At 38.5% G+C, this 26,182-nt stretch overlaps 1 protein-coding gene and 1 long non-coding RNA gene across 4 annotated transcripts in view; one reads left to right on the forward strand and one right to left on the reverse strand.

Moving 5' to 3' along the window:
* LOC140714584 (uncharacterized) lies at nt 1-25,487 on the reverse strand. 3 transcript variants are annotated; one of them, XR_012095936.1, is made up of 4 exons: nt 25,373-25,487; nt 23,004-23,083; nt 18,533-18,809; nt 1-2,254 (listed from the first exon to the last, which is right to left on the reverse strand). It is a non-coding gene; the product is annotated as an uncharacterized lncRNA (long non-coding RNA). The 3 variants fall into 3 exon arrangements; XR_012095937.1 differs by lacking the exon at nt 25,373-25,487 and adding an exon at nt 23,641-23,753 and having other exon boundaries at nt 18,533-18,607; XR_012095935.1 differs by lacking the exon at nt 25,373-25,487 and adding an exon at nt 23,641-23,753.
* tbcd (tubulin folding cofactor D) overlaps nt 1-26,182 on the forward strand; it is a 250,865-nt gene that overhangs the window by 199,669 nt on the left and 25,014 nt on the right. The window contains exons 30-33 of the mRNA XM_073025892.1: nt 15,055-15,138; nt 16,120-16,278; nt 22,844-22,982; nt 25,453-25,574. Of these exons, the coding sequence (XP_072881993.1) occupies nt 15,055-15,138; nt 16,120-16,278; nt 22,844-22,982; nt 25,453-25,574 (504 nt within the window). The remainder of the gene's footprint in view (nt 1-15,054; nt 15,139-16,119; nt 16,279-22,843; nt 22,983-25,452; nt 25,575-26,182) is intronic.

The raw sequence follows: 26,182 nt of genomic DNA on the forward strand, positions 1-26,182 counted from the left end.
TCTGCAAAGAGGGATCCAATTTATTTTCCTTTCTTTAATATGGAAGTGACCACTAAATTGAAGGAAGTGCAAATGAATTGCTGCTTCATTGGCTGGACTTTTATTTCTTGGATAGTGCGTAAGGAAGGGATAAAAGGGTATGTGTTTTGTTTTCTGCATGGGAAATTACTATATCATGAAAAGGGCTGTGGTAAGTGGAGATATAAAAGTGTACTGGAGTTTCCAAGGGAACAGGTCAGAAAGAAGTAGAGGGAAGCACACTGAAATTGGCAAGTATTGGGGAGATTGGTGGGTACAATAGAAACCTAGTTAGGAGTAGTAGTGAGTGAAATTGAGGAGATGCAGTTGAGATCCTGTTCGACTATGATAGAAGGGAAGCTATGATTGAGGATAAACGAAGACATTTTAAAGGCATTGCTGTCTCTTAGAGCAGATACATGAGTGATATGGGGACACTGGGAGAACAGAAAGCAGAGTGGGAGAAGGGGTAGTTGAGAAAACATAGTTGGTAGGCTTACAGTTAATATTACTTGCGATCTGAGATGGAGATAGCAATGTCAAGGAAGGGTTGCAAAGAGTTACAGTAGGGCTAGACCATGTGAAAATGAAGCAGATTGGAAACTGGCAGCATTGTTAATGAAATTTTCAAGCTCTGTACAATTACAAGAAGTGGCATTTAAGCAGTCAAAATGTAATGAAAGAAGGGTCAAAGAAAGGGATCAAAATAGGACTGAAACAATACTTGAATTTGAATTGACTTTATTTCTTACATCCTTCACATACATGAGGAGTAAAAATCTTTACATTACGTCTCCATCTAAATGTTCAATGTGCAATCATAGTAATTTATAATAAATAGGGCTGTCAATGTAATATAGAGTACACTCAAGTCAGCATGAGTTAATCAGTCTGATGGCCTGGTGGAAGAAGCTGTCCTGGAGCCTTTTGATCCTGGCTTTTATGCTTTGTTACTGCTTCCTGGATGGTAGCAACTGGAATAGATTGTGGTTGGGATGGCTTGAGTCCCCAGTGATCCTACAGGCCCTTTTTACACACCTGTCCTTGTAAATGTTCTGAATCATGGGAAGTTCACAACTACAGATGCTCTTGGCTGTTCAGACCACTCTCTGCAGAGCCCTGCGATTGAGGGAAGTACAATTCCCGTACCAGGCAGTGATGCAGCTGGTGAGTCTGCTTTCAGTTGTGCCCCTGTAGAAAGTTCTTAGTATTTGGGGGCCCGTACCAAACTTCCTCAACCATCTGAGGTGAAAGAGGTGCTGTTGTGCCTTTTTCACCATACAGCTGGTGTGTACAGACCACGTGAGGTCCTCGGTGATGTGGATACCAAGGAACTTAAAGCTGTTTAGCCTCTCAACCCCAGATCCATTGATATCAATAGGGGTTAGCCCATCTTCATTCCTCCTGTAATCCACAACCAGCTCCCTTGTTTGTGCAATATTAAGGGAGAGATTGTTTTCTTGACAGCACTGTGTCAGAGAGATGACTTCTTCCCTGTAAGCCACCTCACTACTGTTTGAGATAAAGCCAAGCAATGTAGTGTCATTGGCAAATTTAATTAGCAGATTGGAGCTATGGGTGGTGATGCAGTCATGGGTATACAGGAAGTAAAGGAGGGGACTCAGTACACATCCCTGAAGGACTCCTGTATTGACAGTCAGAGTGTTGGAGATGAGGGAGCCCACTCTTACAACCTGCTGATGGCAATCTGACAGGAAGTCCAGGATCCAGCTGCACAAGGCAGGGTCAAGGCCGAGGTCTCTGAGGTTCTTGTCACGCCTGTATGGAACTATGGTGTTAAATGCTGAACTGTAGTCCAAGAACAGCATTCTCAGATAAACATCCTTCTTCTCCAGATGGGCAAGGACAGTATGTAGAGCAGTGCCTATTGCGTCATCTGTCAATCGGCTGTGTCGGTAGGCAAATTGTAGGGGCTCCAATTTGGGTGGTAGCAAGCTGCAGATGTTTTGCTGCAAGCTGCAAGGATTGTTCTGTGTGCATTTCAAAGATAGTAATAGTTAGAGCCCACATAAGTTCAAAATAGCCTCATCTTTGATTTGAAAGAAAGATTGGAGTTATTCATTGTAAGTATGGGTTCAATCAGGCAAAGGAGAATGGTCATGTAAATGGACTGATTGGGCTATTATTCAAGGAAGAAGTGAAGGATCCATGTGTAAGATTGAGGTGCAGATTTCACTCCAGCCATCGTTGGTGAAGATAAACCACTTGTTAAAACCTGTCAAAATGATAGAATATATCAAAGGTGTCATAATGGGCTTAATTAGTACCCTAAGAAAAGGGGAAAAAATCTGATCTTTCAGACAAAAGCAATCTAATATCAGAGATACTTGTAAAATATGTTTCTCATATGTAACTTTTTGGTGTATGTTTTGAATCTTGTTAGAACTTTTACTTAAGTTTTCTTGTAAGGGATTTTGAGCTCTGGAAAAATAGTGTGTATGTATTTTGCATCATAGCTTTCATTCAAAGTTTTTAATAACCAGCTCTATATAAAACATGCAGACCCTTGGAAAATATTACAAATATTTTATTCTATATATTGTTTTCAAAATTTTAAACATTTAATTGACAGTTTAAGCTAATGTTTTTTGTTCAGATCTTCTACATTGCTAAGAAAAAGTAATATTAAGGCTGGGCTACACCAGGTTATATGAAGAGCTTTGATGCTGGTATCTAACAAAACCTAGTCAACTGTAATTACTGCTGATATGTTGGATACTGAGACAGAAAGCCAAGGGAAGCCGCCAGTTAAAAATTGTTTGGAAAACTGAATGTCTTTCTCACTTGGATGACAAGCAGAAATGTTTCGAAGTTGATGAAGGAAAAAATATACGTAATTCAGCTGTCTCTAAAAAGTAACTTCTAAAAAGCACACAAAAACATCTGTAATACAAATAACCGGGAGTATGAAATTTATACAGGTAGTACATAGTTTAAGTTATTGTATATATATCATAAATATATAAAGCCTTTACTATCAGGCTTTGTAATAAATTTTGCTTGCATTCTTGCTATGCTTCAATAGCTTTACTAAAATGATGGGCATATCTCAGTGAATTTAATCTGTTTTGAACTATGATGAACATTTAGAATATCCTTCAGGGAGTGCAATGAAAACAATGGAAATTATTCATTGACTTACTTCCACCTTTACAAGTATGCACTCCAAATTCTAATAATTAATTTATACAAAACTTCTTAACTCTCCTTCTGCTAGTTGCTTTTGAATATATGACCTCTGGCTACTGCCCTTCTGCTATTAGGCACAGTTTTTCTCTACTTATTCTTTCAAAACCATTCATTGTTTTCAGTGGTTATTAAATCTTCCATTATCATTTTCTGGTTTATGGAAACAATGCCAAGTGGTCTGCCATGTAACAGGAATCTCTCATTTCATGAAATAACAATACCATAGGTGAGTGCAGTACTGAGCCCATAATAATGCAAGTGAATGCTACTGAAGTAGAAGTTTGTTTCTGAGAAGCAATTGAAATCTAAGGGAATGCAATTAAACAGGCTTTTGAATTGATTTGTTAAAGTAACTTTCAGGCACTACTATGGTGGAAATAAGGCAGGTAGCATGATTTGTTTCTTACATTTACCTTCACGTCAAATTCCATACATTTCTCTAGAGTGCAATAGGTTCTGTACTCTATTATATTACTGCATGCTGATATAACTTTGGTTTGATGTTATAGAAGCATTATTTTATTTATTGTGAGCACATTTGTGAATCTATCAAGGCCCAACCATTAGGACAAATCTAGAAGGTCTACAGTTGTTCATCCTGTTGATCTGATGAGATTATTTGCGTAACCGGGATCTACAAGAATGGAATGGGAGTATAGAAAAATCAGAGCTATGAAACTGGCCCAGGTTTCTTTTTTCTACCCATCTCTGGAAATGAATTCTTGATCATCATTATCATCAGCCCTTTGGGACAGAACAAGGAAGCTTTGTGTTTCTTACATTCTTCTACATCAACAGATTTTATTCTGAATGATGCTGGAGCCTTCTGAAGTTGGTTCTCCTGCTTTGTGTGTAATGAAGCAGACAACTAAGCCAACTCTATCAAAAGGAACTGGAGTTAGACTATCCAGGTTGTATTTAACTTTCCTTTTACCTCTCATGCATAGGTATGTGGTGGTAGGCAGAGTGGGAATTCTTTGCTGCCCATATTCATTAGGTCTTAGTCATAGAATTGTACAGCACAGAAACGGACTCTTCAGGTCACTAATGTGCATGTCAATGCCTGTGCTTGTTTAGCCTTACACCATTTTCTTGCATTAGGTATGTATTTTTCATACCTTGCTTATTCAAATGCTGATCTGAATATCTCAAATGTAATGATTGTATCTAATTCCACATTTCCTCTGGCAGTGAATTCCAAATATCAATCAACCATAAACCAATGCCCTCTTATGTTTGAAACCCCTACCATGGGAAAAAGATTCTGACTATCAAGTTGCACCATCTTCGATTCTCAATTCATGACTGCATTCAATTAAATGAATTTCAGAGGCAGAATACAATGTGCAGACACAACATTCAAGTATGTAGAGAGCTAACATGCAGGAATGAATCTCAAAGCACTCTTATTCTGAAAATTAATGGTGTGGTAAATTAACTGCTGTGGAATAGAGCCTTGCTGCTGAGCAACAGTTGTTATTGCTCATAGCTGAATAACAAGGCAAAATAAACAAGAGATATATGAATTTAGGTTAAGTATACATGACAAGAGAAGATAGTATTTTATGATTTCATGGCCAGGAAAAGAACAACTTTAAGGTTTTACAGGTTCATGGTGCCTATAATAGCTGCTGTTGAATTTCTCATTTATATTAGTGGTGTTATTTGATATAGATGTTGCTTGAAGATAGTTATTTTATACACCTTTACACTACAGAATTGCATTTCATGACAACACCCATTTTAAGTGCTGGCACTATAATATAAATGATCATTTAGTCAGCCACTCATACATACTGTGATTTTAAGATACCCACTTGCAGAAGTCAGATGTTAACAGAAACAAACTAAATAGTGTCTTCCAACTCTGCAGCATCAAATGTGTATTCGAACTTGTCATGATTTTTGCCAAGTTCATCTAAGTAGTAAGCTCTTTCCATATTTCCCATCTCCTGCACAGTACATCAGAATCAGAATCAGGTTTATTATCACCAGCATGTGGCATGAAATTTGTTAACTTAGCAGCAACAGTTCAATGCAATACATATTCTAGCAGGGAGAGAAAAACAATAATAAATAAAATAAAACATAAAAATAAACAAGTAAATCAATTACGTATATTGAATATATTTTTAATGTGCAATAACAGAAATACTTTATATTTTAAAAAGTGAGGTAGTGTCCAAAGCTTCAATGTCCATTTAAGAATCGGATGGCAGAGGGCAAGTAGCTGTTCCTGAATTGCTGAGTGTGTGGCTTCAGGCTTCTGTATCTCCTACCTGATGGTAACTGTGAGAAAAGGACATACCCTGGGTGCTAGAGGTCTTTAATAATGAACCTTGCCTTTCTGAGACACTGCTCCCCAAAGATGCCCTAGGTACTTCGTAGGCTAGTGCCCAAGATGGAACTGACTAGACTTATAACCTTCTGCAGCTTCTTTCAGTCCTGTGCAGTAGCCCCTCCATGCCAGACAGTGATACAGCCTGTCAGAATGCTCTCCATGGCACAACTATAGAAGTTTTTGAGTGTATTTGTTTACATGCCAAATCTCTTCAAACTCCTAATAAAGTATAGCCACTGTCTTGCCTTCTTTATGACTACATCAATATATTGGGACCAAGTTAGATCCTCAGAGATCTTGACACCCAGGAACTTGAAGCTGCTCACTCTGTCCACGCCTGATCCCTCTCTGAGGATTGGTGTGTGTTCCTTCGTCTTTCACTTCCTGAAGTCCACAATCAGCTCTTAATTACTACCAAAAATAGACCTTTGAATAAAGGGTATTTCATTAGTTGTTTCTTATTTATGAATTCAAATGGAATTTTCCTTATCTATGTAGTATAAAAAAAGCAGACTCTGGTCTGCAATACCATTTAATAGGATCATAGTTTCTCTGAATGTAGCTTCAACTTTGCATTTCTTTCTACCCATCATCATCCTTCATTCGTTTGCTTAGCCATTGTTTATCTATCATTGACATTTTCAAGTTTTCTACTTCCACCATGCTGAGAAAATATATTAACAACCTGGATGTAATTGGATCTGACAGTTTAATTAAGATGGACTGTTTAATAGTTATTTTCTTTTGCAATTCAAATCATATGAATTAAGATCGAATCAAAACAAAAGGCAAAGTTGTGAAACCTAAGAGCTCACCTAAGCAAAACATTACAGTTTGAGAAAATTAATGAAAAACTCCAGACAAAGTATACCAACAATGTTAAATTTATTAAAATCCAGAGAATTGCTGAGGGAAGGGAAAAAGCTGAAATGGCTGCTACTGATTTAGAAATAAAACAGCATGGTTGGTTTCATTGATAAAAAGTTAACAGGGTGAGTAGAGACTTTTACTAATTGAAAGAAATGCTAGTCTTGCAATAAACTGCAAATACAGTATGATATAGACTGTAAAAAGTCTAAAGAGCATTAACTGAACGAGCAAAAGAACAACAGTAATTCAATTGTTGTGCATTGTATGGAGCTCAGAGGCAAACAGCAAGCTGAAACGATATGAAAAAGCTGAACAAAGGCTTCAAGTGGGCAGTCCTGCTAGTGCCACCCCAGTGGCGCTACTTCTGAAGCTCTGCCATGGGAAACACCCCAGAGTAAACAGCACCATCTGAACTCCGAAGAATTACAGGATGGACATGACATGGACTCTACAGCGGTGCCAAGTGATTCAAATGAGAATGACTAATGAAACAATAAGATTGACAGCTATGTCAGGCTTGCTCCAATAAAGACCAAGGGAGTGAAGACACATAGAACTGAAGGTAAGACCATTGATAATCAATATATTCAGAAGCTCGTGGCAGATCCATCAACTATTGCTCAACCACTCAACAATCTACTGAAAGGCAGGAGGTGCTCAGGCGACCCTGTGACTTACTGAAGGACAACTGAAATCATTTCAAACTTTAAAGGTGACATTGCATATTACACTTGCATTAAGAATCCCTGATACAGGTAAATCATTTACCCTGTATGTCAATGAGAAACACATGATGGCAGGCAGTTTTAACTCAAAAACATGGAGACCGACAGCGTCCTGTTGGTTATTGCTCTGCTAAAGATCCGATCCTGTACTTAGATGGTTGAGAGAGGAATCTAAGTGTCTGGATGGGCCGCACTCTCTGAACCTGAAGTGCTGGCATCAGGAAACACGGCTCCTGGCACCTCTCCACAAAAGGCAGAACTAAATGTGATTGAAGCTTGTAAGTTGGCAGAAGTAAGATCAGCTAATATCTAGACTGATTCTCTATGCTTTTGGAGTTGTTTGGATTTTGGAAATTTATGGAGACTAAAAGGATTTCTCACAGCTGTAGGAACCCCAATCAAGAATGGCCAACTAGTACAAGAACTATGGATGTCATTCATTTGCCACAGAAGCTGCTGTATTAAAATGTGAAAACCACTCCAAAATGACTACAGTAGAAAGCTGTGGAAATGCATTCGTGGATGAGATTGTAAATGTGCAGCACAGGAAGAAGTAAAATAAATGAGAGAAGTACCAAGAACATATGCGGTGAAACTGACTACTGGAATATGGAAACAAAGTTCAATTCTGCCACAGATGAGCATACAAAATATTCAAGCGAAGCAAGCTCAATGTTCTAACTGGGAAAAGTGGTTGTGAATGGAGAATGGTGGGGAATTAAGTAGTGATGAAGTATGGGGATATGGCACTAGGAGCTCCAATTATGTTGTTTCACTATTTGACAGAGTAAGTATATTCTGTAGGACACATTGGAGTGCAATAGATGATCGACAGATTCTCCCAATGGTGGTGGAATCCGAAGTTTGAAAACTGCATGACATTACAGAAAATAATTTCTGGAGCAGCAGAAAAGCTACCAGAACTTTGCCCCACCTAGTCTACTTTTACACTTAGAAGTAGACTACATTACTTCACCTAAGTGTCAAGGATATTCAAATGTGCTGGTAATAGTGGACCAGTTTTCAAGTTGGGTGGAAACTATTCCCAAAAAGAAAGCCACTGTCACACATACTGCAAAAACTGTGATCAAGGAATATATTCCTAGATGGGGATTGCAATGTCACATTGACTCTGACCAAAGAGCCCATTTCACTGAAAGTGTTTGTCAGGAATTATGTTGACTGGTCAATCTTGGTCTTTTCATTGTCTATATCACCCAGTCATCAGAACAAGTTGAACGAATTAAAGGATTCATCCAACAACAACTGACTAAGTGTCATGAGGAAGGTGTACCATGACTTACGGTGCATCCTATGGTCTTGCGTAGCATTAGAGCAATCCCAAACAAGAAAACTAAACTAAGTCCATTCAAGGTGGTAACTGCACATCCTATGTCACTGCTGGGAGCTCTTGATCTCAAAGAGACTGATATACACATTATGGCAGACAGTTTAAAGAATGCATCGGAATATTGATCAACAGTGAGACCTAGGGGTCCAAGTTTATCTGAAAAGGGCATTTCAGATTTATAATGGGGTGAAAACTAACAGTGTGCTGTGTTCATAAAATGGGGCATAAAATATAAGATTTGAGTGTTGTAATTACACAAACTCTGGATAGCTCACACTTGGAGTATTGTGTACAGATATTGTCACTCCATTTTAGAAATGCAGTTGTGCTGGAAAGGGTGTAGAGAGGATTCAGTGGGATGTTGCCTAAATTGAAAGACTTTAGTTAGGGGGAGAGAGTAGATAGTTTGAGCATGTTTACCCTGGAGTGAAAGAGGCTGTGTGTGATCCAGTAGAATATATAAGATTCTGTATGTAAGTATGTAGTGTGTTTTGCCCCTTGGCCCTGGAGGAACGATGTTTCATTTAGCCATAGACATGTGTATTGATGAATGACAATCAAACTTGAAGTTAATTATGTGAGGTAGAATTATGTTTCCCCATGATAGGAGTATTAAAATCAATAGTATATTATTTGGGAAATAGATTAAAGGGGATTTTAGGCTTAATTTTTTTATATAGAGGGTAGTTGATGTCTAGAAAATGTTGCTTGCTAGAGGGCATGATGGAATTGGATACAACTATATTTAAGAGACACTTTAATCGAAAAAGTATAGAAACATGGTGCTAATGTCGGCATTGGGATTAGTATAAAGGTACTGTGCTGAATGGTCCATTTTTCTACTGTACAACTCTAACTCTGGAACTCAAAGAGTTCTAAAGACTCACTCTTTGAGAGAGAAAAATAATTGTCTCATCTCTGTTTTAAATGGGGGACATCAAATTTTTAAGTAATTACTGCTAGTTCTAGATCCTCCCACACGAGGAATCATCTTCACATCCACCAGTCAAGACTTTTCAGAATTTTATATTTGAATCAAATCACCTCTCTGTCTGCTACCTCCAGCAGATACAAGCCTAGCCTGTCCAACTTTTCATGAGGTCAGCTGGTCAATTTCAGAAAGTAGTTATATACATCTCTGAAATTCTTCCAACACATTGACATTATTTTGTAAATAAATACAAAACTGCATACACTACTCCAAATATAGTCTAATTTACATAGAAACATAGAAAAACTACAGCATATTACAGTCCCTTTGGCCCACAATGTTGTGTTGACTATGTAACCTACTCTAGAAGCTGCCTAGAATTTCCCTATCTCATAGCTGAAGCATCAGCTCCCTAATTTTCTATTCAGCCTCCTTTGCAATAAATAACATTCCCTTGATTAATTACATCAAGCATGAAAGCTTTTTGCAATCATGCAATAAAATACCTGTATTTGTTGGCAGCTCAGAACTTCGCAAACTCATCATTTAGACAAAATGATTTTTCCATTTTTCCTGTCATTAACAATTTTCCATTTATGCACATTGCATTCCATTTGCTGGAACTTTGCCCTCTCTCTCATTTAACCTGTCCCTATGGCAGCTTATTTTACTGCCTATCTTGAAGTCATCAAGAAAGTGCCTTCATCAAAGTTGATATAAATCTCCAAAAGACTGAGGCCCTAGTACTGATCCCTGTGGCACATCATTCATTATATTTTGTCAATAGGTAAAATATGCATTTGTGCCTACTTTCTGATTCCTGTTAATCCCCTAATATTGCTTTTCCTACCAATATGTTACCTTCTACAGCTTGAGCTTTTATTCTAAGATATAGGAGCAGAATTTGGCCATTCAGCAGGATTCTTGAAGGGAGGAGTTTCTGTATACAATATTATCATTGTGTTAAAATTGGTTCCTTTTCTTTTTGTCTTTGGGAAGACTTTTCTGAAAAGTGGCAATGAAGTCTAGGCCTACTATGAAAGTACTGTTTTACAATATGTGATATATGGAGCTTAAGGAAAAAGCTGGAATGAAAAATTATCCAATAAATGCTGTTTCCTTATTTTAAGTGATAAATTGTAACAATATTATTTATTACCTTGAAAATAATTGAATTGAATAGGGTGAAAGTTGTAGGTCATGGGATTGAATGATATTACATGACTGAATTTGAGTCAGCTGCTGCCTATTCTTTATTGTATAATAGCACCATCCACTGGCATGAAGTAGTATAGTCTTTTCTAGAACTATCGTTAATATCTAATTGGTTAAAGTAGCAAGAAGCTAGAATATATCAACCAAGTGGAGCAATTTTCGGATAAGCAGTCATCAAAATGTTTTAGCTCATCCCAGAATAGAGAATATACAAATGTTTTACCGAAGTGAAAAGTATTAATATTAATATTAATAAAATATTACTTGACTACTGATTTGATACATCATAAGCCTTCCCCAAACTGAAGTATCTGTCATAAATTGAATGTAGTATCTGCCTAGCTATTGAATTACATCCTTCAAAATAAATTTGGCTACAGTATATTATATGGAGAAATGCTCAGGTTGAGAACATATTTAGAACATTTGTGTTTTTAGTTAATATAAAAAGCAAACCAAACCAACTTCACACGAAATTCATACTTCATTACTAATAAACCCTAATTTGATTTTCCCTTGGAATTTCCACATTTAGCCATGCTTTGTTACTCAATGTGTTCATTGTCTGGAGTGAATGCAACTGCAGAGGCCTCAGAAGTTATGTTGAGATGTTGAGTAAAAAAATCCAAAACTAATTGTTTAGGGGATTATACATTTTGACTTTTAGTGCCATTATTTATAGTTCCTTCTCTACTGTCTCTATTTGTTCTGTATTGTTTCACATCATTCAGCACATGGTTATTGCTCTTAAATGCTTGGCTTGGCGATGATGTTTGAGGTAAACTGGTTAATCCGATACTAGAGTGCAATGGCTCTTTGTTACTGCTGTCTTCACTTAGATGAGTGTGATACAGGAGAGGAAAATTAGGCTTATTATTTACTTTTCAGGATGGAATAAGTTGAGATGATATGAAATATGTGTCACTGGATGAGCCAGAAATGCTGAAGGCTAACTCATCAAGTCTCGACATTGTTCAGCTAAGTAGGTCCTCAGCCGAACTGACACCAAGTGAGGAGAAAATAATTAACCATTGTCTTTCAGACAAGTGACTCTATGAAAGCCGTACTAATTTAAAGTGCTTTAACCAAGACAATGGATTAGATTCCCAAAAAGAGCAGTCTAAGTCTCATTCTTTTGAATTACTTAAATGAATGCACTATTGCAGACAAATATAGAATTAAAATAAGATTTGTTTAGTGTTAGTATAACTACTAAACATCTCAGAGATTTTCATATTCTCTGCATTTGCATAGATATGTGGATCAGTGCTGAGCCAAGCATGGCAGACAATTTCTGCATGCAATGTTCCATAGATGACATTAATATCTTCTCTCTATTATGCTAGATGTGGAATTTCACATTGTACAGGTTCAATTGAGAAAAACATAGATAAATCTGAAAATATAGCCATCAGTGCGTGGATTTATTAGATATACAAATCTGGAAGCACAAGTTTTAAATTCTCCTTGAGCATTTAATCAAACTGAGTATTAAAAGTAGAAGTAAATTGAAAATACAACCTAAACCAAGAAAACAGTAAAACGTAAAATAAAGCTAAATATGACACAAAACAATAGATCTTTTGAGAGCTGCTTGGTTACAACTAACCTTAAAGCACACAAATGACACAATTTAATTACTTTTTAAAATTTTGGAATGCCACAGTAAGGGAATCTGTAAATAGAAAGAGAGGCAGAAAAACTGGAAATGGGAAAAAATGTAAAATTTCAAACTGCAGAGCAAGTCCTTTTAAAACAAAGATAATTAATGTTTAAATGTCACCTCTTTCTGCAGAGCTAATGTGCAGCATAGGAAAATCTACACTATCAGCAGAGGAAATCTACACCATCAGAATTTCAAGAGGAAAACGAAAAATCTGTTGATTTGTACTATGGTTTTCTTGCTGTAACTCCAAGCATATATTCACTCCTTTATCCTTGAATTGGACCTACCCTCTGTTTAGTTATACTCTTTTTCTTAATACAAGTGTAAAATGCCTTGGGATTCATTAGATCCTGCTCATCAAGGACTTTTCATGGCCCCTTTTGGCCTTCCTAATCACCTGCTTGTGCACTTTCCTGTTATCTTCATATTCCAAATGGTCCTAATGATCTTAACTTGCTATACTTTACATGTGCTTGCTTTTTCTTCCTGACTAAAATTAGAACATTTCTGGTCATCTAAGGTTCCCTTACCTTATCATCTTTGTTCTTACTCTTTACCAGAACCTGCTGATCTTGAATTCTAACTAGCTGGTCTCAGAACAACTCCCACATGTCAGACATGGAATTGTCCGACAGCAGCTGCTCCCAATAATGCCCGTTTAAGTCCTGTCTTACTGTGTCGTACTTTGCTCTCTCCCAATTTAGTACCTTTCTATTATATCTGATTATCACTCTGACAATTGTGGTGTTTCTGTATCTTTCTGTATACCTGTTCCTTCATCTCTTGGTGGCTATTAGGGTGTCTGTAGTACAGGGGTTCCCCAACCATTTTTATGCCATGGGCAAAACAACTGAGCAATGGGTCTGTGAGCCGCAGTTTGGGAACCCCTGCTATAGGATAATCTCATCAACGTAATTGTACTTAAGTTATTTTGAAGCTCCACCCAAATGGCCTCATGCTGTAACATTCTCCATTATTGGTAAAGATTGCAGACTTCAGATTCAGTTTATCGTCATTTAAAAACCACAAATGCAATGCAGTTAAAAAATGAGACAACAGAATGATATCAACAAAGCACATGACAAAATAGACTACACCAGAAAATCCACATAACGTTTGGCAATCCCCAATCCAGAGTCCGAAGAGGCTGCTGCGTATTAATATCGTGCTACCATCTTAGCGCATTCCCTGGAAAGGAGCTCCAAAGCCACCAGACAAAACAAGACCAAAAACTAAAGCTACAAGACCTGCACAAAACCACGTAGTTACAACATATAGTTACAACAGTGCAAACAATACCATAATTTGATAAAAACCAGAGCATGGGCACGGTAAAAATAGTCCAAAGATGTTAAAAGACTATAAGTTTGACTATAGCTTCTGAGTTAGAGTGTGCAAAGCTGAGCTCATTTCTGCATTACGGTTGATTAGTGGCTCTCTCTGAAGCTGATAGTTACAAGTCAGCCCATTCCAGTAGTTGACAGTGGATCTGCAGAAGTTGAGTCTATAGTTGGAACAGCATTAGTGGCAACAGCAGGTAACTTATTGCTTGGGCAGTCAGGTCCAGCTCCAATTATGAGTTGTTCATGTGAACAAAGTCAGGGAGGTGTTTTAGACCTATAAAACTTCACATATATTCCACAGTGGCAGGACATTTACTATCAATGGCTCTGATGCCTTCATAAATCGGGGGGGGGGGGGGGGGAATGTATTACTTAATCTTGTAACAAGTATATTACTGCTGTTGAGCAATTATTGCTGATATACGTGTCTAAGTGATGATTAAAGATAGGATCAGATAGTTATGATGAAATAACCTGCAGGTTCCAAGCATTCAGACATAAACACTTTGACTGCTTAGACAATTTGGAGTGAATTTGTGCAACACCATCTCTGACAGAGGAGGTTTGGTGAGCAAATGAGAGAAAAAAATGCCTTTGTTACTGAGGTGATTAATCAGGTAAATGATAGTTGCTTTTGAAATATTAGGACTTGACTTAATTAATCAGGATGGAGATTTTGAAAATAATGAAAAAGTTAAAGATGATAAAGATGAGTTGTTTCAAGTTAATGGGGTGTCCAAATCAACATAAATATAAGATTGTCAGTAATAAATCCATTAACTGATTGAGAAGAAACTTTATCCAAGGGAGCATTGAAAATGTGGAATGAGCTGTTTCTGTGTTGTAATTTTTAAATGATAAGCCAGCTATAAACACATTGCAAATGGTTATCAATGAACTCTGTTTAACTAGTTTGAAAAACTCATCTGTATTTGATATTTTCATCCCTTGACTATTTTCTCTCACGTTATGTCTGGGTAAAGAAATAATCATTTGGAGTTGGCTGCTAAAAAGCTTTGATTAAGAAAGCTTGTATTATCTGTGTTATCTGTACCACTGGTGAGAAGCATGACTTCATTTTATAAAAATTTAATATAGTTTTTGAAGAAAGATTGCAGTTTGACAAGTGCTTTCAATCAGTTTCTATATTATTCCCTTATCACAAGTAATAAGTGTATAACTTAACAATGGTATTTCAAGTTTGTTTGGGTCTTTGTCAGATTTATTTAGTTGTCTGTTTCACAAAACTTTCTGAGGTTGCTTTTTAAGTTTGCATGTTGCATGCACAGAATGAGATTAATCTTGCCATTCAATTGTTCTCAGTTAATTCTGAAGTAGGTATATTTAGTCAGAGTTCAGTACTTTCCTCATGATTTTTTTATAGGGTACGTGAAGCTGCCATGACAAGTTTGATGGAACTAACAATACTATTGGTACAGACTCATCCTCAGCTCATTTCTCCTGATAAGTGAGTAAAAATTGTCCACTAGATCCAAATATTAAATATAATTGAAAATAGGTAAAGTTTGTTTTTACTTAGAACATTTATAGTATCTTTTTTTTACATGTGTTTGGCAGCTCTGTCAAAATGGTGTGTAGTTCATCTACTTCTAGATCACCAGCTATGCAATAAACGGTAATTTTTATAAGATGCAAAGGACTGTTAGAAGTCATGATATTTTTTACTTAGTGTAGAATGCATGTGTGCAAGAGCTAATGTTAATTCAATTAATAACTTATCTGCACCCACTTTTGACAGATAGTAGGGTCACAGTTGAAAATTCTACAAGCTCTGCACTTTTCTACCTAACAATAATGACTACAACTGAAAATTTCTATTGGTTGTGAAGCCTTTGTTACATAAAAAGTGAAAGATCTGTTATAAATTTAAAGTCTGCTCCTTTCCATTTTTTAAAATATATATTCAAAAATTGTGACCCAGGGAAGGCCATTAAGTAATTGTCTCTTGTTGAGTGAGGAAGAGCTACTCAACCTAATCATGCCCTCCAGCACTAAGCTCATAGCCTTCTAGTTCATCGATTTTCAAGTGCATCAAAGTACTGTTTAAATATGATGGGTTTCCATCTCTTTTTCCTTTTGAAGCAATAAATTCCAGATTGATTTTACCCTCATTTTTGTTGTCATACTCTCTCTTTGAATAGCTACCAATTGAAATCTATGCCTGCTGGGTTTTTGACTATTGCACTAAGAGAAGTAGGTTCATCCTCTTAATTTGGGCTCCTCAGGGTTTTATACATTAGCGAGTGTCTTTTATGACCCTGAGTCCATTAGAATCAATTAAGTACTTTGAATTTCTATTGGAATATAGACATTATGGCATACATTTACACACAGAAACACAGTAAAATACTGTAAGTAATTACTGTTATTCTTTTAAGAATGGGGAATTATGTAGTGATGATGTTCATTTATTTCCACTTCTGTGTAGTTGTAGACAAATGATGTGCTACTTGGCTCAATTGTCAGCGGAGAAGATTGATAGATTCCGAGCACGTGCAGGCTCTGTTTTTCTTCAAATCTTACACTTTGATAACCCTGCAGTGCCACACATTCCACACAGGGAGGAGTTGGAGAGTATTTTTCCACGGTAAGTTTTTAAGAACAGGTGCACGGACTACTTGTCAACTTATTGTAGCAGTTCATTCAGGTATAATAATTGCATATAGCCATAATGTATCTAAAATTAGAGGTAAAGAAAAGCAAAATACTGCAGATGCATGAAATCTTAATAAAAGGGAAGAATACTGGAAATACTTATTTAAGTTAACTTAAGTTCAAGTTTCAATTGATGTACGTTCATAGAGAGCTAGGAAGTTGTAATGATAAAGCAGGTTTTAATGTTTGGAGACAAATAAGGAATAGAAGAAAGATCAAAGGTGAAAGATAGAAGAGGTTAAGTTACAATAGGGATGATAATCCAAGGAATGTAATTAGTGATAATGCAACATTGAAAGAGAGAGAGAAAAAATGGATGAAATATTCCAGCTTTGACAGAATCAACTGAGAAAGAAACAGAGTTATAACTTTCTATCAAAACCCTCAGGATTCTGCTGACTTAGAACATAGGACACAGAACAGTATTACACATATAGGCTCTTTGGTGCACTGTTGTGCTGACCTTTTAACCTATGCCAAGATCAATCTAATGCTTTGCCCTGCATAGCGCTCCATTTTTCTTTCATCTATCTAAGAGTCTTTAAAATATCCCAAATATATCAGCCTCTACCCCCACTCCTGCAGGGTGTTCCATTCACCCACCACTCTCTGTAAAAAAAAAAAAAGCCCTATCTCTGACATGTTCCCCCCTCCATACTTCCCTCCAATCACTTCAAAATTATGTCCTCTCATATTAGTTATTTATGCCCTGGGAAAACAATGCTGGCTGCCCAATATTTCAGTGTCCCCTATCATCTTATACACCTCTCTCAAGTCATCTCTCATCCTCCTTCTCTCCAAAGAAAAAGCCCTAGATTGCACAACCTTTCCTCATGAGACATGCTCTCTAATCCAGGCAGAATCCTGGATAAATCCACCATCTCTAAAGCTTCCACACCCTTCCTCTAATGAGGTGATCAAAACTGAACACAATACTCCAAGTGAAGCCTAGCTAGAGTTTTATAGAGCTGCAACATTAACTCATGGCTCCTGAACTTAATTTCCCGACTAATGAAGGCCAGCATACTGTATGCCTTTTTAACCACCCTATTAATTTGCATGGCAACTTTGAGGGACCTATGGAAGTAAACCCCAAGATCCCTCTGTTCCTTCAAACCGCTAAGAATCCTGCCATTAACCTTGTATTCTGCCTTCAACCTTTCAAAATGAATCTCTTCACATTTTTCCAGACTCCATCTGCCACTACTTAGCCCAGCTCCACATCCTATCAGTATGCCGTTGTAGCCTACAACCTTCATGTCATCTGTAAAATGACTAACCCATACTTCCACTTCCTTATTAGAGTCATTAATAAAACTCACAAAGAGCAGGATCCCAGATCAGTTCCCTGTAGAACACAACTAGTCACCAACCTCCAGGCAGAATACACTCCATCTATCACCATACTTTGCCTTCTGTGGGTAAGCCAATTATAAATTCATGCAGCCAGGTTTCCCTGGATCTCATGCCTCCTGACTTTCTGAATGAGCCTACATGGGGAACCTTGTCAAACACCTTATGAAAAACCAAAAGCATCACATCCATTTCTTTACCTTCATCGATTTGTTTTGTCGATGAATTCCTCCAAAAATTCAATCAGGCTTGTGAGGCACAACCTGCCTTTCACAAAGCCATGTTAACTGTCCCTAATCAGAGTATGCTTCTCCTCAAAGGTTGTCATCTCTGAATTGCTTCATGTGCAAAATGCCAGTGAGGGCAAGAATAGGATGATATGGCAGATAAATGTGTAGCTGAAGAAATAATGCAAGGGGCAAGGTTTTGGGTTTGTGGATAATTGGGATCTCTTCTGAGAGTTATATACAGGTCCCCGAACAGTAGCCAGAACATGGGATATAAACTTCAACGGAAACTAGAAAAAGCATGTGTAACCCTCAGGCTCGCCCAACTCGTGTTCATCTAGGGGAATCAGCCTTTGGCCCCACCAAACTGGGTAATCATGTTTGTGTGGATGCTGTGTAATGTACCCCAATTACAAACCCACAACGCAAAATATCAGACAGTATACCATATGCAATTAAATGATAGACTTTATGAATCTTAATCTGAAGATAGGGTTAGCAATGAAAATAAACAAAACCAAAAAAGGGCCCAAGTCAAAGTCAAGGTTCCAGTTTGAGCTCACTCAGTAGTCATCCTTTCGCCATTGATCTCCGAATGTCACTGACCTTCAAACCCTCAGATCCAAGTCCACTCCAGCCGTTGTTCTACCAGCCTTCTCCACTCACGTCTTCCCTCTTCATCTTTCCTCAACAAAAGGCCGTGAAAACAACATCTTTCCAGATACACAAGACAAAACACCAATCCCCGATTGGCTAACAGTCCTGTTATCTCCAGCAATAACCCAAACATGGCTGCTACAGAGAAACCGTCACCTCAGCAGTGAACATTACATTAGTCATGAGGGTTTCAATGTGCAGGTAGATTGGGAAAATCAGGATGGTGCTGGAACCAAAGAGATGGAATTTGTAGAATGCATACAATATGGCTTTATAGAGCACCTTGTGATTGAACCCAGTAGAGGAAAGGCAATTCTTGATTGGGTGTTATGCAATGAAGAAGATTTGATTAGGGAGCTTGAGGTAAAGGAACCCTTAGGCGACAGTGATTATAATCTAATAGATTTCATCCTGCAGTTTGAGAGGGAGAAGATAAAGTCAGATGTATTAGTATTACAGTGGAGTAAAGGGAATTACAGTGGTGTGAGTGAGGAGCTGGCAGAAGTTGATTGGAAGGGGACACTAGCAGGGATGATCACAGAGCAGTTCTGGAGGCAATTCAGAAGGCTCAAGATACATACATCCTAAGGATCAAGATGTACTCTGGAGGGAGGTCGAGGCAACCATGGTTGACAAACGGTCAAAGGCAACATCAAAGCAAAATAGAGGGCATATAATCCAGCAAAAATGAGTGGGAGGTTAGAGAATTGGGAAGCTTTTAAAAGCCAACATAAGGCAACTAACAAAACACTAAAGAGAGAAAATTGAAATATGAAGGTAAGCCAGCCAATAACATCAAAGAGACACCTAAAGGTGTTTCAGCTATATAAAGAGTAGAAGAAAGGTGAAAGTGGATCTTGGACTACTGGAAAATTATACTGGAGGGGTAATAAATGAGGGACAAGGGAATGGCGGATGAACTTAGTAAGCATTTTGGGTCGATCTTCACTATGGAAGACACTAGCAATATACCAGATATATAGCAATATATCAAGAGTGTCAGGACAGTAATGGGTGTATTTGCTATTACTAAGGAGAAGGTGCTTGGGAAGCTGAAAGGTCTGAGATAGATAAATCAACTGGACTGGATGGAGTATACCCCCGGGTTCTGAAAGAGGTGGCTGAAGAGATCATTGAGGCATTAGTAATGATCTTTCAGGAATCACTAGATTCTGGAATGGTTCTGGAGGACTGGAAAATAGTAAATGTCATTCCACTTCTTTAAGAAGAGAGGGAGGAAGAAGAAAGGAAACTATAGACCAGTTAGCATGACCTCATGGTTGGGAAGATGTTGAGTCATTATTAAGGATGAAGTTTTGGGGTATTTGCACCCATATGATAAAATAGGCCAAAGTCAGTATGATTTCCTTGAAGGGAAATCTTGCTTGACAAATCTGTTGTTACTCTTTGAGGTAACAACAGGCAGGATAGACAAAGGAGAGTCAGGAAATGTTGTGTACTCGGATTTTCAGAAGGCCTTTGACAAGGTGCTGTACAGGAGCCTGTTTGACAAGTTAAGAGCCTGTGTGTGATATTATAGAAAAGATACTAGCATGGATACAAGATTGGCTGACCAGCAGGAGGCAAAGAGTGAGAATAAAGGAGCCTATACTGGTTGGCTACTGGTACCTAGTGGTGTTCCACAAGGGTCAGTTTTGGGACCGCTTCTTTTCATGTTATATGTCAACAATTTGGATGATGGAATAGATAGATTTGTGGCCAGGTTTGCAGATGATTCAAAGATAAGTGGAGGGGCAAGTGGTGCTGATGAATTAGGGAGTCTGTAGAAGAACTTGGACATATTGGGACAATGGGAAAATATGTGGCAGATGGAATATAGTGTAGGGAAATGTGTGGTCATGCACTTTGGCAATAGGAAGAAAGGTGTAGACTATTTTCAGAACAGGGAGAAAATTCAAAATTGAGATTTGCTGAGAGACTTGGGAGTCTTTATGCAGGATTCCCTAAAGATTAGCTTGCAGGTTGAGCCAGTGAAGGCAAATGCAAGGTTAGGAGTCACTTCGAGAGGACGAGAACATTAAAGCAAAGATGTGAGGCTTTAAAAGTCAGGCAGCATCTATAGGGAGAAGCGCTGTCAACGTTTCGGTCCGAGACCCTTCGTCAGGACTCACTGAAAGGAAAGATAGTAAGAGATTTGAAAGTAGGAGGGGAAGGGGAAAATGCGAAATGATAGGAGAAGACTAGAGGGGCTGGGTTGGAGCTGAGAGCCAGAAAGGTGATGGGCAAAAGGGATACAGAGCTAGAGAAGGGAAAGGATCTTGGGATGGGAGGCCTAGGGAGAAAGAAAGGCGGGAGGGGAGCACCAGAGGGAGATGGAGAACAGGCAGAGTGATGGGCAGAAAGAGAGAAAAAAAAGGAGGAGGGGGGAAAAAAGCTAAATATATCAGGGATGGGGTAAGAAGGGGCATTAACGGAAGTTAGAGAAGTCTATGTTCATGCCATCAGGTTGGAGGCTACCCAGCCGGTATATAAGGTGTTGTTCCTCCAACCTGAGTGTGGCTTCATCTTGACAGTAGAGGAGGCCATGGATAGACATATCAGAATGGGAATGGGACATGGAATTAAAATGTGTGGCCACTGGGAGATCCTGCATTCTCTGGCGGACAGAGCATAGGTGTTCAGCAGTTTTAGGCCCCTTATCTCAGAAAAAAATATGCTGGCATTCGAGTGCATCCTGAGAAGGCTCACGAGAATAAGTACAGGACTGAAAGGTTTATCCTATGAGGAGTGTTTGGTGACTCTGGGCCTGTACTCACTGGAGTTTAGAAGAATGGGGGGTGGGGGGGAGTATTGAAACCTATCGAATATTGCAAGGCTTAGATAGAGTGGATGTGGAGAGGATGTTTCCTATAGTGGGTGAGTCTAGGACCAGAGGGCACAGCCTCAGAATAGAGTGCCATCCGTTTAGAACAGAGGTGAGATGATTATTTTTGCCAGAAGACGGTGATGAATCGATGGAATTCGTTGCCACGACTGTATAGGCCAAGTCATTGAGTATATTTAAAATAGAGGTTGATAGGTACATGGTTGGTCAGGGTGTCAAAGGTTACAGGGAGAAAGCAGGGGAGTGGAGTAGAGAAGGATAAGAAATCAGCCATGATATAATGGTGGAGCAGACTGGATGGGCAAAGTGGCTTAATTGTGCTCCTGTGTCTTCTGGTCTTAATACTCCTACTGCAAGTGGGTGAATCAGTGGGCAGGATAATCAGTGGGGAGTTGACAGGTCTGTGAGAGAGGATAAGCTACAGGGAAATAAATGGGAGAATGTTGAAATGCTATGAGAGTTGGCATAGATTCGGTGTGCTAAATCATTAGAAAATATGAGCATTATAACATTTGAGAAATATTATCCAAAATCAGTGAAGGCAAGAAGTTTCATTGAAAAATGATTTGCTGATTCTAGAGCCTAGTTCTGCTTCATTGAAACATTGTAGGCAGTGGTGAACAGAAAGTCATAGTGGGAAATGAGAATTGAGCTGATAGAAGCTGGAAATTATGCCTGTATACAGAGTAAAGATGTTTGTAATCACCACTTTCTATTAAATGAGCCTGTATTATAAACAGTGAATGCAGAATGCCAGATTGAAATTAGAAATAGATTGCTGTTTTCCTTGGGTAAGGGGTTTATGGCTCCCGAGTGGAAGTACAGCAGTTAAAAATATTTATGTTGGATCTCAGATATTTGCAAAGTAGGTGCCTTGGGTAGCTGTGGTTATGTTTGCTTGTAGTAGAAATAGTATCAGTGAATCATGGATCACCAAAGTATGGTCAAGTGGGACGGAGAAATACATTTGGCAGTGATCATAGGAATTATTAATACATTGAATATGCAGACTTGGAGAGTGAAATGTCAATAAGGCAAACTCTTTAGGTTTTGGGAGGGAAGATTGTAGGGGAACGGGTCAGAGCAGGAGCAGACTTATTTGAAGGCCTTGTCGACTATGACTTAGCTGAGGAAAATGGAACATATCTGTCAAAATACTGGTGGTTAGATATGGTGTCAGAAGATGCATTGATGAGGGGAAAACTGTCAGAATGGAATAGAATTCTTCATGGAAAGAATGTGTGCATAATTACAATCAACTGGGATTCAGTGCAATTCTGTTGAATACTGGTTGATAGACTATCCTAGAAGTGGAAATGTAGAAGTTGAGGATGGGAAGAGAAGAGTTGAAAACAGGCAGTTGAGTGTGATCTTGTGCAGTACCCAGGATCAAATATTTTATTCTTTAATTCCAGATCAGAACTTGAAACACTGGATTGGGGTGCACCCTCTCAAGCCTTCCCTCTAATCACAAAACTTTTAGGGCTCCCAGCTTACCAATATCGCGTTTTGTTGGGTCTCACAGTGTCGGTAGGAGGGCTTACTGAATCTACGGTATGTAAATACATATATTACCTTTGATTATATTGATTATACTGCCAAGGTTGACAATTTCTTGAGAACATGAAGAGAGGTGTATCATTAAGGAAATCCAACTGAAATACATGTTGAAACTGTAATTAAATACTTTTGAAGAATCAGTGAATCTCTCGAAAATAAACACAAATCGCACAAATTTAAATTTAACCCCAACACTATTTAATGGTGAAATTGGAGACATTGTAAAATCGGACTTGGCATTTCCATTTACTCTGCACTTTGTGCATCTCTTTTTATTGGCATCAGTTGTGTCCCCAATGTGTCACCTTATATAATACCCATATCTGCCCTTGGTGACATTGGGTGGATCCAAATTACAATGTGCAACCATTGTGGAATAGTTGGCACAATTAGAATTTGTGAAAAACAAACTGCTGGAGGAACTCAGCAGGTCAGGGAGTGTCTGTAGAGGGAAATGGACAGTTGCCCTTTCAGGTTGTGACCCTTCATTTAACATAAACTATTATAAATTATCAGCGGCATATGTTGTGAAATTTGCTGAGGGGAAGAAGATGTTCCTGATTCATTGAGATAGTTGAGTGTGTGTCTTTAGGCTCCTGTGCCTCCTTCCTGATGGTAGCAATGATCTACAAAATATACTGCAGTTACTCACCAGGTTATTCTGATAGTACCTCTCAAACCTGCAGCTTCTAACACCAGGTGTTCAACAACAGCAAAGCAGGGGAATACTGCCCTCTGTACATTGCCCTCCAAGTTGCACACCATCCTGTCTTGGAAATAATGTATATCATTATTTCTTTGTTGTTGCTGGGCCTAAACTTTTCCCAAAAGCACTTAAACAGATGTTTTGCAGCATTTCAAGATATTGACTCACTGCCTTCTCAAGAGCAATTAGGGATGGGCAAAAATATTTGCTTTACCAGGGACACCCAGATTCCAAAACTTCTCTTCAAGAGAGCCCTGACCAGATACCCATTAACACATCTTTGATAGTTTAGTTAGTGCCCCAAAGCACTAATCTTTTTTAAACATTTCTTTGCAAAGGGTGCTGCAATGGTGACACTTCTGGCTGCACTCCATAATGACTAGCCAATTATGGTGTGTCTGAGACATCTGGCAGAATGCACAAACATCTCATTAGTGAAAAAGTGACCCCCACAAATTGTGCATAGGTTATTTTTACTTATCTTTAGGAGAAATGATTTTGCAGGTTCAACCATTCCAAAGCTCTTATCACTGAAATTTGTGAAATGACTCCAGCAAACTTACAGTGAAGCTCTCATGTCTGGACTGATCACTCTGAGGAACAGAAATTCATATTTGCTTTCAAATACCATGCCACAAGACCTTACAAGCAACTGCAGCCAATTGATTGTATCTCCCAATTTATTGTTCACTCTTCCATGACAAAGGTCACAGGTTTTGCTACTCCCATTGCCACCTACTCTGAAGCTGGCAAAGAATAAGTGGCATCTTGGACATTAAGACTATCAGCTTTGTTTGCTTCCCATGAACGCAGGCCACTGTCAATGGTGTCCTTGTATCCATAAGGCCTTTTCGTAATAATCTGGCATTTTCATCAATAGGAAATGTTTCCATTTCCCTCAATGTGCAGCTCACTGTTGCTTCTTGGAAGCACAGATGATCCCTTTATCATGAGTAATTCACACTGCCAGCTACTTTCAGCAGTTGGCACTTCCCATGAAAGGTTGTGGGGAATAAAGGCCACTTCCATTGTCCTTCCCATCCAGTTGTTGAAAGGAATGCAAGTGAATTATTGATTCACCTGGAAGGCAAGTTTCAAACACTGGATAATGGGAAGGGAAGAGTTAAAAAGGCAGATGTTGCATCTCCTACATTTGCATAGGAAGATGCTGAAAAAGTAGAGTTTTGGAGAGCTTGAACAGAGAGGTGTGCCTGTTGGTAGCATCACATTGAAGATGTTGAAAATTAAAGGTGGTGAATATGGGTAAGAACAACTATCCTTGCTCTTGATGGGAAGAGAGGTTAAGTGCAGGAAATGGAACAGATGTGTATGAGAGCAACTTTTATCTGTGGTGATTTATGAATCCCAAACACTGAAGAAGTGGAATGCAAAGAAGAATGGTTTTGCTCACTTTGTATTATCTTCCATTATATTCTACGAGAGTAGTGTTACTTGCATTCTCTTTAGCTTGGAGACTGAACAACCAAACACTAACCACAGCCACCACTTACTCTTGCCCACACTGCACTAGGTCAGACCCTACAGCCACCTGAGAACCCACCTTAGGAGAACATTATATTCAACTCAAATGATCTCACTACTACTCAATTTTGTTTAGTCAAGTCTGCTTAATAAAAAACGCAGTGTCATCATTGTTTGGTGTCTGGCATCAACATACCTGTAAATTACAGTGAACAATGTTTTACAGCACGAGCGATTTCTGGAATCTTACTTTGCACCATTTGCTTTCTATTTTAGGTGCGGTATTCAGCTCAGTCACTTTTTGAGTACCTCAAGACAATTCATGATGATCTAGAAGCAATGAATAAGTTTTGTGGAACTTTATTACAAATCTTTAAGGACAATTTACATAATGACAGGTAAAAAAATAATTGTAAATATGTATAATTCACTTAATGATTGGAAAATACACTTTTAGATTGCTTTGCACTGGCAGATCTTTGACAGTTTTACCCAGGCACTGATCAAAGCTTTATAGTCTTCAATATATTGGCTCTCCAAATCCCCTGATTATCACAATCAAATGAAAAATTTACACTGGTTGGTGAACAACACTGTTTGATTTTACTTGTACAAAATGCTTCTGTGTACATTTGGCCTTAGCAGGCCTTGAAGTTAAACTGATCTTATCTGCAAGGTTAAGGCCTGCTTTAGCTTAGAAAAGGCCTGACCTGACCTGGACTACTGCCTGCTGGTGAGTCCAACACATCATCATCCACTCCAGGTAAATTACTATTTGAATTATTCATTGTTAAAGACCTCTCCTCCCTCCCCTCAATTCTTCATTACCTTTCCTCTGTTCCACCCTCTGCCAGGCTTACCAGAATGACAACTTTCCAAGCATGTCCATCTTGGGATCCATTCCATGTTCCTCAAATTACACACCTGTTCCCAATATGGGTGATACTTTTCCTTCCCCCAGCTTTACTTTCTTTTCACCTTCAATCCATTGCCTTCTATACCTCCA

Source organism: Hemitrygon akajei, chromosome 22, assembly GCF_048418815.1.
Source record: "Hemitrygon akajei chromosome 22, sHemAka1.3, whole genome shotgun sequence".
Taxonomy (NCBI): domain Eukaryota; kingdom Metazoa; phylum Chordata; class Chondrichthyes; order Myliobatiformes; family Dasyatidae; genus Hemitrygon; species Hemitrygon akajei.